The 15439-nt window shown below is 47.5% G+C and overlaps 2 protein-coding genes and 1 long non-coding RNA gene across 5 annotated transcripts; 1 reads left to right on the top strand and 2 right to left on the bottom strand.

The window, feature by feature from the left end:
- Positions 1-104: 104 nt before the first annotated feature.
- On the bottom strand, positions 105-1594 carry SERF2 (small EDRK-rich factor 2). The gene is made up of 3 exons (XM_021009362.2): positions 1487-1594; positions 828-936; positions 105-267 (listed from the first exon to the last, which is right to left on the bottom strand). The coding sequence occupies exons 1-3, from the start codon at positions 1491-1493 to the stop codon at positions 204-206; spliced, it is 180 nt and encodes a 59-aa protein (XP_020865021.1). The 5' UTR covers positions 1494-1594; the 3' UTR covers positions 105-203.
- A 3550-nt stretch (positions 1595-5144) lies between these two features.
- LOC144456334 (uncharacterized) lies at positions 5145-6551 on the bottom strand. The gene is made up of 2 exons (XR_013485408.1): positions 6247-6551; positions 5145-6021 (listed from the first exon to the last, which is right to left on the bottom strand). It is a non-coding gene; the product is annotated as an uncharacterized LOC144456334 (long non-coding RNA).
- Positions 6552-10689: 4138 nt separating this feature from the next.
- ELL3 (elongation factor for RNA polymerase II 3) lies at positions 10690-14722 on the top strand. Of its 3 annotated transcripts, XM_021009245.2 has the most exons (11): positions 10690-11111; positions 11428-11463; positions 11954-12066; positions 12161-12350; positions 12463-12545; positions 12693-12771; positions 13243-13405; positions 13486-13528; positions 13654-13825; positions 13992-14036; positions 14115-14722. In XM_021009245.2, exons 1-11 carry the CDS (start codon positions 10980-10982, stop codon positions 14220-14222), a joined length of 1164 nt encoding a protein of 387 aa, XP_020864904.1. In that variant the 5' UTR covers positions 10690-10979; the 3' UTR covers positions 14223-14722. The 3 variants fall into 3 exon arrangements, with proteins under 3 accessions (XP_020864904.1, XP_020864903.1, XP_020864902.1); XM_021009244.2 differs by having other exon boundaries at positions 13654-14036; positions 14115-14202; XM_021009243.2 differs by having other exon boundaries at positions 13654-14208.
- Positions 14723-15439: the final 717 nt, after the last annotated feature.

Raw genomic sequence — 15439 nt, 5'->3', positions numbered from 1 at the left:
CCCCTCACCCCCAGGAATACCCTGGAGGAGAGCAAGGCTGCCTGGGGGGAAGGATGCACAGAGGGAACCCACTGCAGACACAGGGCGAAGGGAATGCCATCAGTTCTGGGACCTGTGAGCGCTACAGGAGGAGGCGAGAGCGTGACAGGACTGGCTCCAGGCACACGGTCGACGGGCAAGAGAGATGGGCATGAGCCACAGAGTTACTTGGGCTCTTCCTTCTTCTCATTGGCCTTTTTCTGCTTCTGTTGCATGATCTCCGAGTCCCTGGAGGTAGAGATGATGGGGCACTGGGGGTACCAGAGGGCAAAAAAGGACAGGATGCAGGGGATAAAGGGCAGAGAGGATAAAATGGATGTGGGCAGGGGTGTGTAGATTCAGTGTGTAGATGAAACGCCCACAATCCAGTGAGGCCACAGAGCTGGAGCTCAGAGGATATCTACCTGCTTTTTACATGGCCAACCTCAACATACAGACCCCAGAGTGTGCCTCACCACACTCAGCAACATGGGGAGGGAGAGGTAGGGAAAGAACATAAGAGAAGAATACGGGACTCAAACACAGCAATACTTGAAATGTTAACTATCCAAGACTTTATAAGTCATACTGACACTGTCTACCCAAGCCTTTCCTAAATGATCCCAAGCTGCCAATCTGTAGGGCTGACTTAGTGTTTGCACTAGGGTGAAAGGAGGGGAAAGATGAGAGATGGGCACTGCCCCTAATGCATCCTCTCACCTCTACCCTCCCCCTCTCATGCCCTTTTAAATCTCTTGGGCACTTCCATCTTCATCTGCTCCTCCACCCTTTCCCCTCCCTGGGGCTACCTCTGCTTTCGAGCAGCTGCAGAGAGCCCGTCATCCCGGCGTTTTCCCTTGCCTGAGTCGCTTTGCTTTTTCATGTTCTTCTGGCGGGCAAGCTCACGCTGGTTACCGCCTGCAGAAAACGGAAAGAAAAAGGATGAGACCCCCCCCCGGCACTTAACTGAAGACCCTCCCTCAAGCCGAGGGATTGAGAAAGCAGACACTTCTGCGAACACTGACCACGGAAAACTGAGAAGGGGGGGAAGGCGAGATGAAGGCAATTGAAGATGGGGGGAGTAGGGCTTGCACAAGGCACAGTGGCGGCTGGGGGAAGGGGAGTCCCTATGCACACGTGTACAGGGGGACGTCCACTTGAGGGCTCGCTGTGAGCAGATGGGGGAGGGGAGATCGCTGCGTGGCAGTGGGAGGGGGCTCAGCTCCTCGGGCTAGGTTCCTAGGAGTGCTGTTCTGCGCATCGAGGCTGCAAGGGGGGAGGGAGGGGATCTCAACGGGAGTTGGGGGGGTTGGGGGGGTTTCTGCATGCTGGGGGAGGAGGCAGCGGTGCGTGGAGACCGCCTCTGGTGAGCGGTTGCGGAGCAGGGCCTAGACGTGGGTTCCCCGGGAAGGCCTCACGCTCCAGGAGGCGCTAGGGGCTCGTGCAGGGAGGGGGTGTCGATGCTCACGGGTCATGGCGACGGCAGCGGCTCGGGCCTGACTCGGTGGCGTCCGCTCTTTCCTCTCCGACGTCCCCGACCCCGCCCCTTCCCCACCACGTGACGTGTTCGCCCAATTCCCCACCGACCCAAACCACCCCTTAGCCTTGCCCTCCAACGAGGCTTCTTATTAGTCGAGTTTGATCACGTGGTGTCACAGGCGCCCCGCGGACTCCTTCTCTTAGGGGCGGAGAATCATTGACGAAGGGCACAGCGTAAGGAAGAGCTTCCAGATCCAGGGTGTGGGCGGGGCCTAAGGAAAATAGGCTGCGTCACGTGGCTGGGGTGGAGACAAGGAGCTCCCGGAAGGGCGGCCCCTCCCGGTTCCTTGGCCCGGGAACTGACACGTGATCGGGTGGAGTGGCACCAGTGCCAGGGTTGGAAGGGTAGGTCCCCAGTTCTTATCCTTGTGGTTTCACTTGTGTACCCATCCCCACTCCCTGAAGTGGATGAAGTTTTTCCATAGACCCTTTAAACGTACAGATGCCTAGCTGACATGTGTTCCCAAGAGTAGTTGTTTTGGAGGAGCCCAGGCCCCAACTGTCGACCTAGGTCGGTCTCTTGGGAATGTATTGAGAGCCCTGAGATTATTTCTCTCTCTAGGCACTTCCTATGGGGTACCTGCTAAGGAAGGACGTGAATGAGGCCTGAATGCAGTTATCATCTGTAAAATCAACTGAAAGTGTACTCCATGACCTTTTAGCCATAATGCAATTCAATAAACATTTGTTAATTGCCTACTATGTGCCAGGCATAGTGCTAAGTGCTGGGGATTACAAAAAAAGGCAAAAGACCGTCCTTGTCCTTAAGGAGCTTACAGCCTTATGGAGACAATGTGCAAACAAATATACACAGGATAAATTGTAAATAGAGAAAGAATAGGGAATTAAGAGGGTTTAGGGAAGGCTTCAAGTAGAAGGTGGAGTTTTAGTTTAAATCAGATGGTTCTGTACTCTTTCTCAGGGTTCTTATGGATCCAAAATGCTAAAGGTTTATTCTCTAAATAGTCATAAAGGCTAAAACTGAGAAGTTAAGTCTAAGAGGGAGATGCTTGAGTAATAACGTGAAGGAGGAAAAAATAACTTGCTTGCCTGTGATTTCAAAAATTCAGAGTCATCCCAGCAGAGCTAAAGTCAGTTGTAGGCTCTGGGAATCCAAACTGACTTTCCCTGATTCTTCCATTTTAAACCTAAAACCATATTTCCTTCCCCTTTTGTCATCCCATTCCTTTCTGCACATACAAAGCACCAGTTGAGATTCTGACTTTATTTGAGGGGGAAAGGGTCTGAACGTAACCTTTCTTTCTACCTACTACGGGTGGAATGCTTGAAGGTGCTAGGATATAGGTGGAATGGCCTCAGCCCCTTCTGCCCTTTCTTCATGTTAAGGATATTCACCCCATACTTAGACCCTCTGCCTAAGATCACAGCACCAGCAGCTAGAAAGCTGGAATGGCTGAATCGTTCAAGTTTCTTGAGCTGATTTTAGGGAATGGAATGAGAGAGGTGAGTTACGAAAGAACCTAGAATGTGGGTTAGACTGTTTTGAAGCAGAAGAAGCTAGAGGGTAACTTTGTGGCTGAGTTCATGTGTAGCATTAGTGGCCATGGCTTGATCTTGGAGCTGTCACTCCATTTTGTTGGGACAGACTTGTCTAAGAGTCCAGAAACCCTTTTTATGCTGATTAGAAATCAGTACATGAATTCACAGAATTTATTTGTAAAATAACTGAAGAAAATTAAAGCCTGTTTACGTAAATCAGTAACTGGCTTGATTTCATTGATGATATGGTAAATCTTGGCTGCTTTGTTTATCAAACTGGCAGACAAAATAATTTTTGTTTGCCAAAGTAGCAGAAGTAGTAGGGAGTAGGGCAGGAATTTGAACCTTGGACCTCCAACTACAAATCTGCAATTTGTTCCATTACACTAGAACCATAGAGCTTGGAAATTTGTAGGGTGAGCATCGGTGAAGTTTTATATCACAGCCGCTAGGTGGCGCAGTGAATAAAGCACTGGCCCTCCAGTCGGCAAGATTTGACATTTACTAGTTGTGTGATCCTTGGTCTGGTCGCTGTTTGCCTTAGTTTCGTCATACGTAAAATGAGCCAGAGAAGGAAATGGCAAACCACTCCAGTATCTTTTGCCAGGAAAGACCCAAATGGGGTCATGAAGAGTTGGTCATGGACTAAACAACACAACAATCCTGTATGCAGTTGGTTACAATTTAGCCCAGGCTCAGTATGGTATTTTGTTCCATCTGAAACCCCTGTCCTTGCACTTTTTTTTTTTAAGTCCAGGCTTCTTTATGTTGCTCTTTTAGGTTGTTCATATCAGCTTCACCAATAGGCACTATACTTGCCCTTCAGAGGGGGCTTTCTAGTGTTACTGTATGTCCCCAAGACACAAAAGCTCAGTATAGAATAAAATTAATACTCTTTAGTTTTTGTTTTATTTTGTTTTAAGGGGTAGAGGGAAAAGACCAAAGAAAAAGGGACTGGACTGGGAAAGGAAAACCATGAATTGGGACAGGAAGGCTCTTAGAACAAGACGTCATGGGTGAAGGTGTTCTGAGCTGGTCTGCCAGAAGAAAAGCACTAAATTTAGATAAGATGGAAGCCCCTTGGCTGAAGGGAATCCAAAGAAATTCCCTGCTCTAAACACCAATATAGTGATTGTAAACAAGGGAATTGGGGAGGGAGAATGAAGGATCTAAGACTTCTCTGTAGAAAATGGAAAATTGAGGGAGGGAACAAGGACCTCCCCACAGTCAGGAATAGGAAGACTGACAGGCTGGGGCTGGTGGTTGGAGACTTATCTATCTAGCCTCCACAGCCAGTCTGGGGCACATTATTTCACTTTTTAAAATTAATTAAGTTTTAGTTTTCAACATTCACTTCCATAAGCTTTTGAGTTTTAAATTTTCTTCCCCTCCTTCCCCACCTCCCTCCCCAAGATGGCATTCAATCTGATATAGGCTCTGCATATACATTCCTATTAAACATATTTTCACATTAGTCATGTTATAAAGAATTAGAACCAACAGAAATAGAATAGAAATGAATGGCATGTCCCAGTAAAGACTTCTCAATGTAATTAAGGTAATGAGTTCAGAAGGTAGTGTGAGAAATGAACTCTCAGAAATGAAGGCTCCTCAAAGGGTCAAATAATTCTTGATTACTATTTTCAAAATCCTCCCCGACTCAGACCCTGTTTTTAAGCACTTAACAGAAAGAATAAGCCCTGCCCCACCCCCAACCTGAGCCGTTTGTCCTTGGCTTTGAATTTCTCGCCTGGAATATAAGCCCCACCTCCCGGTTAAGGGGATAGGAAGAAACTTTCAAGCTTAGAATGTAAGCCCCACCTCCTAGTTAGAATGTAAGCCCACCCCCAGTTAAGGGGGTAGGGGATAGTGGTGGGTGGAGATTTGCTTTTATAAGGCGGCCCCTGTTAGACGGTCTCTCTCTCTCTCCAGTGTATCCGAGGAGCAGACAGCCATCTCATGAGATTGTAATAAAGGTAACCTTTGCTTTCCACCTTGAGAAGTCTCTGAGTTTAATTTGGGTTGGGGTCGCTGTCCTACACAGAAAGAAGAAACAAAACAAAACAGAAGAAAGAAAAAAACAATAGTATGCTTCAGTCTATATTCAAACTCCATACTTCTTTCTCTGGATGTGGATGGCATTTTCTATCATCAGACTTTTGGAAATGTCTTAGATCCTTGCATTGCTGAGAAGAGCTAAATCTATCAAAGTCATCACACAACGTGGCTGTTACTGTGTACAATGTTCTTGTTCGGCTCTCTTCACTCAGCATGAGTCTATACAAGTGTTTCCAGGTTTTCCTGAAGTCCGCTTGCTCATCATTTCTTATAGCACAATAGTATTCCATTACATTTGTATATCACAACTTGTTCAGCCATTCCCCAATTTATGGACATCCCCTCAATTTCCAATTCTTTGTGGGGTACGTTATTTTTAAAGTCTTCACTTCCAGTAGCTGCATACATCATGGGTTAACCAGGTGAGAGATCAGGTAGGAAGATGTGTCCTAGGACCTGCACCTTGGGAGATACTGGGAAGGCGAGGGGAACTGATGGATCAGAGCAAGGAACCAGGTTCTCTATTATTGCATTGTGCGGCTGTATCACCAGCTTGGACAGTGCTAGGTGGATGGCCTGTGGGAGCAAAACAGCTCTGTGCTCAGGTGCTCTGAGCCCATAGATAAAGCTGTAGTCCCTCTGGCATCTCCCAGCCCTGTTTTCTCAATGATTGCCATGGTGATGTCTCTGGGGTCTTAGCCTTTCCCCACAGAACTTTGCAAAGGAGTGGGGTGAACCTAGAGAAGAGGGATAGATCCAGATTCAGAATGTAACCCATGAAGGGAGTTGGCCAGAGGGAAAACATCCAAAGGGAGGTAGGTGTTTTGCCTTGTTAGTGGGTTCCAGCTTCAAGGTGCTCTTCAGGGCAGCCAGGGCTAGCAGAATATCTCCATTGTCTGACAGCAGCTAAGAATAGACAAGGAATTTCCTCAGTGTGGAATATGGATAAGAGTATGAAAAGCCCTCAATGTGGATTTCCCCCTGGTGTGGGTGGCTAGAACTACTTCAGGTTCTGAAATAGTCCTGTGCCTCTCCATTCCCACTTCAGCTCCCCACTCCAACCTCCTCAGATTGTGCTGTAACAACCCTCCCTATTCCTTTGATATGCCCCCCCACCAGCTCCAACCACACCTTTCCCTTCCTGAACAAAGCTGGAACAGTGCAATGGTCCCAGATGAATGCTTTCTCAGCGGACCCGCAGAGCTTCCCCCGACAACTCCAGCTTCAGCTGTGCTGCTGTTATGTTGTTCAGACCCTGTCATCCAGCTGGTGTAAGCTGGTGGACTTCCTGTTCCTCCTCCATGCTCTGTCAAACCGATGGGACAGAGGCATGATAGCTAACTCAGACAAGTGGTTCCCAAAGGTTGTTTCTAGGCCTTGCTCCTAAGAGACCATCTCCCCCCAGCTCTGTCCCTCTCTCCCACTGTCCTAGGCAAGCTGCTTCCTCCTGCCTATTCACTACTTACCAAAGCCCCACAGAACTTTGCAAAGGGGTGGAGCTTGTTGTTTTCTTTAACCCTTTCCTCTGTCAGACCCCTCTGGATCTCTTTAAGGCTAGGTTAGGATAGGGGCTCAGAGTAAAGAAGCTGGAGAGCATGCTGGTAGCAGAGCAGAGCCTGTCCTGGAACATCTCCCCCCCACCCATTGCAAGTGAGCTTTGCCCTGCTCCTGCCACAAATGGACCAGGTTCAGGCACTGGGCTGGGCATAGATTCCTAGCGTCCTAGGCTGGAGCAATCTTCAGGAGCTTTGTTTCATATAGAGTCATGACCCCTGGTGGCATATCTGGTGCCCTGTGAGGTAAGATACCACAAGATACGGGAATTGGGACTACAGGAAGACCACTCTCACTGCAAAGGGCATGAAGCACTAGAAAAGGGAAATTCAGGTGAGTGGTCGTTCTCCTGAAGATGTCTCAGCACAGTAATAATACCTCTTGGCCTTCATCCCTAGCTGTCTGGTAGAGGAAAAGAGCTGAGGACTGCCTAGAGGCAGGAAGATAGACAGGATGACCTATTCAGTGTCCTAGCAAGCCCTACAAGTGTCTACAGTCCTGAGGAGTGAGCAAACAATGTGATACTTAGCTGTACCCTACCCCACAGACTTCTACTTCCAAGCTTTGAAAACCTTGTTAATCCCTGGCCTTCCTCCAGCCCAGCCCTTGGGTTTCCTTGCTTAGTAAACATTTACCATGTGCCTCCCCATTCTGGTGAAAGTTGCCTCCCTTGCCTCGGGAACCATAATCATATTGGTCACTAGTGAGAAGGAAAGTAACCTCCCCTAAAAGCCTGGATAGGATTCCCAGCTCCAAGGTCTGTGAAGAGGAGAGGGGACCATTAAAGAAAAAAGAAGACAGAAGAGAAAGTGAGAGCTGAGATCAAAGAGCAAGGTTATAACTAAGAATTTTTTCATCTTGGGTGAGAACATTGTAGGGAAGGGTGTGGTAGCACTTCCCTAACAGGGGGGCAACCCATCCCCCAGAAAGTGTAGTCTTCATCTCTATAAAGAAAGTGGGCTGCAGGAGAGGAGTGCTTCTATGCCTGGGCATGGAGAATGGAAGCCCAGAACTGAGTGAGGGAGTGAGTTGTGCTCCATACTCTGGGACTGTGAGGCATGAGGCTCACGGTTCAGGGATAGTGGTGGTCTCTGCACCACCCTGGGAAGTTCACTTGAGCTAGAATGTTGAAGGGGGTTGGGGTGAGGGGTGCTGGGCATTCTTGCTTTTTTTTTTTTTTGGTTAGGCAGTTGGGGTTGATTGACTTGCCGGAGTCACACAGCTAGTGAGTATCATGTGCCTGAGGTCCTCCTGATTCCAGGGCCAGTGCTGTATCCACGGCACCACCTAGCTGCCCTCTTTCTTTTCTTTCTTTCTTTTTTTTTAACTATAGATTTATTTATTACCTTCTCTTTTCTTCCGCCCCACCCCCCAAGAAAGAAAGCAATGGTGGTAATAAACAAACAAAAAACAAACAAACAGCAACAACAAAGTTAGAATCTTTAGAATTTCTACCAATGCCAAACAACCTGTATTGTACTGTTCTTTGACAATATAGCCATTTCCCTAACATTTTCCAGTAACATTTTTTTCTCTGAAGTGACGAGCACTTCACCTTGTAGTCCTCTGCCAGCTCATCCCTGGCCTGCTACCCCCTACCCCCCACCCCAACTCAACTGTTTGAAATACAAGGTGGGGAAAAAAAACCCAGAAACTACTTATGCCTCCTAAGTGCATCCTTCCCCAGGATCATCCTGATTATTTGTTCTGCTGCTGGGAATGACAAGGCCTTAGTTATATCTAGATGATCTTTCCACCTTCCACACCTCAATGCAAAAACTGCTCAGTATTTCAATTTGATGATGATGATAACAGCTAGGATTTATATGACACTTTAAGGTTTGCAAAGTGCTTTATAAATGATATTTTATTTGATCCTCACAACAACCCTGGGAGGTAGGTGCTAGCTACCATTTTTTTTACAGATGGGGAAACTGAGGCAAACAGAAGTTTAAGTGAGTTACCCAGGGTCATGCAACTAGTAAGTGACTGAGGCAACATCTGAATTCAGGTCTCCTTAACTCCAAAGTTCAACACTCTATCCAGTCAACCTTCCAGATGTCTTCCTTTGACACCCTCCTACCAGGCCTCAAATTCACACCATTGAGGACACTCTTTTGTGTCAAGGTGGCAACATTTCCTCCAGAAAACCACTATTACATTATTAAAGTAAAGGAATACTTGAAATGAAGAAAAAATAAATACTTGAGTGCCATGAAAGAATACTAGTTTGTCAAATTAACTGATTTTCCTTGGAAAGCAGAGAAAAGCACTCTGAAAGAATCACAGAATCAGAAATTTAGAGCTGGAAGAGACCTTGGCTCAGCTACTTCATGATACAGATAAGGAAACTGAGTTTCCCAGAAATGGAGTCTACATAGCACAGTGGAAAGATTACTGGCCTTGAAGTCAGAGGACCCAGACTCAAATACCACCCTCTGAAATACTACCTGTGTGAACTTAGATAAATAACTTCCCTGGTCCTCAGTTTCCTCATCTGTAAAATGAGGGGTTTGGACTGGATAGCCTTTGGGGCCCTAGATCTATGATCCAATTAAATGACCTTGTCAAGGCCACACTCTATGAGCGGCAGAACTGGGATTTGAATCTAGGTCTTTTAATAATAATAGCTAATATTTATGTAGTACTTACTAGGCACTGTGCAAAGTGCTTTCCAATTATTATTTCATTTGATCCTCACTACTACCCTGGGAGATAAGTGCTATTATTATCTCCATTTGACACTTGAGGAAACTAAGGCAAACAGATGTTAAGTGACTTGCCCAGGGTCACACAGCTAGTAAGTATTTGAGGTGGGATTCAAATTCAAGTCTTCCTGACTCCAAGGCTGGCACTCTATCCACGAAGCTGCCTGATTCCCAGCTCAGGGCTGTGCAACATTGGACAGATACATTGGACTCTACAGATTACCTTGTATCTGCAGGTCTGTGTACATGTCATATATTCCCTAGAACAATATAACGTGAGGGCCCAAACATTTCTTCTTGTCTTTATATCCCCAGAGCCTAACACTATCAAGCATAGGAAACATTTTTTGAATTGAATTTGTGAACATCTACAGGGTGGGGCAGGAAGATTCAAGTAGGTGGAGGGCAGGGAAAAACAGGCATGAAGGTACTTGTAAGGGAATATAGAAAGCAGGAGGCAAAACACCTGGATTATTACTCCTTGACACACCTGGATGACTGCCCTTTGACCCAGCTGAAAGGTCAGTCTCAAGTCTCTCTCCACCAAGCTTCAGTCCTCCAAGACCCCCAACAGCTTCACCATCACCTCTTGGCTTGACTCAGGAATAGGTCCCTTCCCTTCTTCCACTAGCCACTTGTGAACCAGCCTATTCTCTAGCGAAGAGAGCTGAAACAGTCTTGTCTTGCCGGTACAACAGGTCTCAGGTGGGGAGGGGCCTGAGTAAGTCTAGATCGTCTCCTTCCCAAGCCACTCTTCTTCAAGGCCCACTCCAGACCCGCTTACTGGTCAGGTCCACCCAGCCTGCAGCGGCTGAAAGCCTGTCCAGACTAACTCCTCCCATTCTCACCCCCAGGGCCCAGCAGCTGCTCCAGCCTTTGGAAGAAGCCCCAGCTCCTGGACTTCAGGTGGCATCTCCTAGCATGGTGTGCCAGGCAAGAGAAAAGACCCTTCAGGCTTTCACACCTGGGATCCTAGAGGGGTGCTGAGACCAGGACTCCTGGGCCTGCCATGTTCTAGCCCCTTGGGGACTCATGGCATTAGCTTCCTGAGCAGCTCGGGAGCTTGCCCCACCTCTAGTCTAGTCTCTCTTCTCCCCAACCTACCACTTCTACTCTCCTCGGAGACCTCAATCCCTTAGGTAAGGCGCCAGAAAACCACAGTTCTAAGACTGAGAAAAGCTAAGCGCTTTGCCTGTTAGGCCTAGGAAACTGAGGCAAGAATGGAGATTTTGCCTGGAAAAACTGACTTTACCAGGATCCCCTTGCTCTTCTCTTTCCTCTCTTTCTAGGAACCCTCTAGTTGGTAGGAGCATCTCTGAAATGTCCAGTCCCTCTATGATCCTACCATTCTCAAGCCAAAAAGGTGCAAGACCTCCACTCGCTAAGAGGGGTAGATTGGGGGACCAGGGATTCTACCAGGCTGACCCGGGCCCAGGAGACCTGGGGGCGGGGTCTTAGGAGGGGCGGAGTCAAAAACTAAAGGGCTGGACTGGGCTGGGCAGAAATAGGTGGGGCTGCCCGAGACTGCTGGAGCCGGGCGGTGATACTAGTGGTCCTCGTCCTGGAGCAGCCCCGATTGCTCTCGCCGCCAGTATCACCGCCATGACGGGGCCACAGGAGGTTCTGAACGGGAGGCTGCGGCTCTCTTTTACTCCTGGTCCACGAGCCAGCCTCCTACTCCTCCGACTCAACGACTCAGCCTTGCGTGCGCTACAGGACTGTCAGCGGATACAGGTGCGAACCCTCCTCCTTAGTCGATCCGGGACTGGTTTCCAATCACCCCGAGGTCTTTTTCTCGACCCTGCACTCGCGCTGAGCTACCGGCTTCTCTCCAAGCTCTTTAACCCCTGTATCACTGGTGCTGGATATTAGAACCCACACACCAACTCCCTACTCCCAAACCCCGCTTCTCACTCATCTGCGAACCCATGCGTGCTGGAGACTTCTGCCGATCCCAGACCGCTCTGAGCAACTTAGGTGTAACAGACTTCCTGACAACGGGGCTAGGGTCACTTCTTGGTCCTCAGCTTTCCTTCTTTATCTCCCTCAGGCCCAGCCTGTGATCGCCTTCCAGGGCAACCGAGGGGTGAGTGAAGGCCCTGAGTGCTTGTATTGAAGAGTATGGGAGCAAATGGATGTTACGGAGGCCTCGGGGGGGGGGGGGGAGTGGAGAACAGAGTTTTGGGTTATGCCACAAAGGTTATCAGAGCAATTAGAGTGGCACCACAAACGACTACACTACCTTCCCCCTTCCGGGAGAACATATTGTTGTTCTAGGGAGTATGTAACATGTACACAGACCCATTGCCTAACCTGAGCCCATATCGTGGTGAGTCTGCTTTGGTGTAGGCACAAGGGGTGGAGGTGGGGAGCAGGCAGTGAGGAAGGACCCTAGAGATAAGACTCTGCTTCCTGAGGGAGCTCAGGTCCAGCTGCATTTGATATTACTAACAAGTCCCCAGGGGACCCTAGTTCCTTGTCATAGGCCAACTCTGGGAGTCCTCTAAATGCTTACTCAAGGGAAGCAATGAACTTTAGGTAGGAGGGTAGACACTTAACTGGGTATATTCTTTCAGTACCTTCGACTTCCTGGCTCTGGCTGTTCCTGCCTCTTCTCTTTCATAGTGTCTCAGTGTGGAGCAGATGGGCCAAGAGGTGGGATGGACCTTGTTCATCACCGCTTTGGCAGGTAAGTGGAAATACATAGAAAACCAGACAGAGGACTAAGATGCTGAATCCTTTAGATTTATTATGCTTTGCTCCCTGTTTCCTCCATTCTTCAGGTCTGGACCAGGCTTGCTTCGGTGCATAGGTCCTCTTCGAGAGCGAATTACTATCTGCTCTGCTGTAGATTCTGTACCAGTATCATCTTCAGTTCAGGGACATCAGCAGGGTGAAGGTGCCAGGGAAACAGGGGTCCAACAGGGCAGTGGATTGGAAACAGGACTTCAACCACAGCTATTAGTAGAAGAGGTAAGGCCAGTAGTTATGGGGTGTTACAACAAAGATGTGGAGGCCTAGGAGTCAAGGGGCTCCTGACTGACACTACTACCTCCAGTCTGAGCCAGTGTCACCTCCCTACAAGGTGCTAGATCCCCTGGAGAACAGTCAAGAGGAAGAGCCTGTTCCAGGATCCTCAAGAGACCATCTGGCACAGTGGCTACTGAGGTACTAGGGGATAAACTAGGAGGGGCAGAAAGGGAAGGCAGTGTTGGCTTCCTCTCAAATCCTCCTTAAATCCCTCAGCAAGAAATCCAAAAGCATTCTTAAAATTTAAGTTGCAACTCAATCACCCTTTCCCCCTTCCTCACACAGTAGAGACCAGAGCCCTCAACCCACAAAGGGGCCAGATCACAGACCCTCTTCCTCCTCCAGCCAGAGGCACTTGAACATGGTAAGTAATTAGTTACAGGATCATATATTTAAAATTGGAAGAGATCTCAGAGGTGATCTAATTCAACACCCTCATTTTAAGAAGAAACCCGAGGCACAGAGAAGTGACTTAAAGTCAGACAGTAAATAAAAAAGCCAAGAGTTAAAACAGGTTGACTCCAAATTCAGCGCCGTTGCCACACTACCTTGAATAACACATTAGCACTTTCCTCAGATGACACAAGCATGATCAGTTTTACAGATGGGGAGACCACGGCTCATACCTACTGGTCTTCAATGCTCTTTTAAATGAACCTGCTTCAAGTAATCCTTTCTGTTTTGTTTGGAGGGTGTTATGAACCCTCTCCTTGGAGTTTTAGGAGATAAACATCAACTTCCAGAAATCTACTATATGGTATAACTAGTTGGGAAGAGGGAGGTATCTGCCAGGGCTAAGTCTGTGTTGAAGAACTGGATTTTAAACTTCTCTCAGAAGCGACACCCCTCCCCAGACATAACAGAACCAGAGGACAAGAGGCCTAGAGGTCCAAGTTCCCCACAGGAGGTTCCCAGTCATGATCCACAAGAGGGAGAGGAGTGGGAGAAAGACCATGATGCGTATCCCAGAAGGGAACACAACTCCTTAGGACAAGCAGGTAATGTTTATGGGGGTGAAGCTTCCTACAGTATAAAGAATAAGATATTACTTTTCCTTTCATAGTTTTTTCTTCGCCAGGTACAGAGTCACTGCTTCCTGGAGAAACACCAGACTACTTCCTGTGAGTCCCTTATTCCTTCTTCCTACACTTGTCCTTGAGAGACCTTACCCTCCTATCCTGACCTTGCTGGGGCTGGGGAATGACATTTGGGGACAGCTGAATGAGGATGACTTTGACTTTCGCAGGCAGTATGGAGCCATCCACAGTACTGAACAGTGTCGTGTCTATGAGCGAGATTTTGAAGCAGATTATGCAGAATATCGGACCCTACACGCACGTGTTGGGGCTGTCAGCAGGAAGTTCATGCAGTTGGGAATGGAGATTAAGAGAGTACAACGAGGCACTCCTGAACACAAGGTAAAGCTTTTAAGTGACTCATTAACAAGCAAACTGACTCACTATGTCACTATTTTCGGGAGAAAAGTCTGTCTAGATTATACATGTAAAAAAAGAGCTTCCTACTTCCCTTTCAGAGAATTTGAGGAGCAACTTAGGGCTGCTCATGTTTTTCTTACTGTTTCAGGTGCTGGAAGATAAGATAGTCCAGGAATACAGAAAGTTCAGGAAGGTATGATTAAGGCCAGGGGTGGATAAAGGGAAACTGGAAGCAAGGAAGTTATCTCAGATATTAGCCTTGTCTCTGCAGCGATGTCCAGGTTACAAAGAAGAAAGACAGCGCTGTGAGTACCTGCACCAGAAGTTGTCACACATCAAAAGCCTCATTCTGGAGTTTGAGAAGAACAGGGACAGCTGAGGCTGCCAGGAAGGCCTCAGGCCTTCTGTCTGGTGAGATGTTGATAAACAGGGCGGCTGTGAAACAATTTAGGCATTTCAGCCTACTACTGATCTCACTGATGACTCTGGTGGGGGATGGGGAGGAATAGCAGGTGCAGCTACAAATCCTTGAGGGGTTTGGTTCCCATTGTTATCAGGATATTTACATCACCCCCTGCTATCCAGGTTGTGTTGGCATAATGCCAATCCTTTCCAGCTGTGCCCAAGAACTACAGGGGTTTCATCACCCTTACCACAACTCTGATGACCCAAGAGATTAAAACCACCTCTAAGATAGAATACTGAGGAAACAATGGTAAAAGCTAATTTTGTGATCACCCTAAGAGACCAGAATAACAGTTGCTTTGCAAACTCATTTGCCCTCAAACTTAGTGAGGGGCAAGGCTTGACTATAACCCATGTGGAGATCATGGGAATGTTTGGTGAATTTCTTTACAAACATGGCTGGAAAACAAATGATGACTGATCCTGTGTGATTTGTACAAATTGATCTCTGGTCGAATACTATGAAGGTGGGGACAGGTGCTTACAGAGAGGATGTAACAGTTGACATCTACTGGTTACCCAAACCAGGCTAGGTTACTGAAGAAGCCAGTTCCCTTTCTGATAACTTAATGACTTTCCTGAAGTTGTAGTCCCTGGCTATCATTTTTGAGTGATCTGAAAACTACACCTGAGGAAGGGGCATCTAGGTCTCTTACCCACAAAAACAACAAAAGAATACATTTGCATATATCTGTAGCAAATGAAATGCATCACTTAGGTACATCCTTTTTTTTTTTTTGCAAGGCATTATAGCAAGAGGAAAAGGGATGCCCTGAAAAATACTACCACCATTACCAGTCCTGACAATTAAGAGGTTACTGTGTCACACCCCAGGCTGTAGAATGCATAGAACTGCACCCTTATTAGTGTCAGCAGATCCAGTAACAGTTTCTCTAAACTAAAGCCACACCGAAGCTCAGGAATTGCAATAGCAGGGTACCCTAGGGCTAAGAGCAGCCCTAGGGAGGCATAAACAAGCAACGGTCCCAGGTGTGTAGCAAGGAAAAATAGCAAGTTAGCCTTGGGGGCCTAAGCAGGGCATGAATAAAAGGGCCAAAAATCTTTGATAATCACAAGAAAAATGTCTGGGCAGTAAACACAGGGACAATTCTGGCTTTACATCAGATCAGT

Source organism: Phascolarctos cinereus, unplaced genomic scaffold, assembly GCF_003287225.1.
Source record: "Phascolarctos cinereus isolate Bilbo 61053 unplaced genomic scaffold, phaCin_HiC Scaffold_3;HRSCAF=262, whole genome shotgun sequence".
NCBI classification, from domain to species: domain Eukaryota; kingdom Metazoa; phylum Chordata; class Mammalia; order Diprotodontia; family Phascolarctidae; genus Phascolarctos; species Phascolarctos cinereus.
Note: the sequence above shows the minus strand (reverse complement) of the source record. Positions and strands in the feature narration are given on the sequence as shown.

Coding starts and splice junctions, on each gene's coding strand:
- ELL3 (XM_021009243.2), top strand. CDS start 10,980: ATGACGGGGCCACAGGAGGTTCTGAACGGGAGGCTGCGGCTCTCTTTT. Junction 11,112..11,427: donor AGGACTGTCAGCGGATACAG/GTGCGAACCCTC, acceptor TATCTCCCTCAG/GCCCAGCCTGTGATCGCCTT. Junction 13,406..13,485: donor CAACTCCTTAGGACAAGCAG/GTAATGTTTATG, acceptor TTTCTTCGCCAG/GTACAGAGTCACTGCTTCCT.
- SERF2 (XM_021009362.2), bottom strand. Junction 268..827: donor GCAGCTGCTCGAAAGCAGAG/GTAGCCCCAGGG, acceptor CTCTACCTCCAG/GGACTCGGAGATCATGCAAC.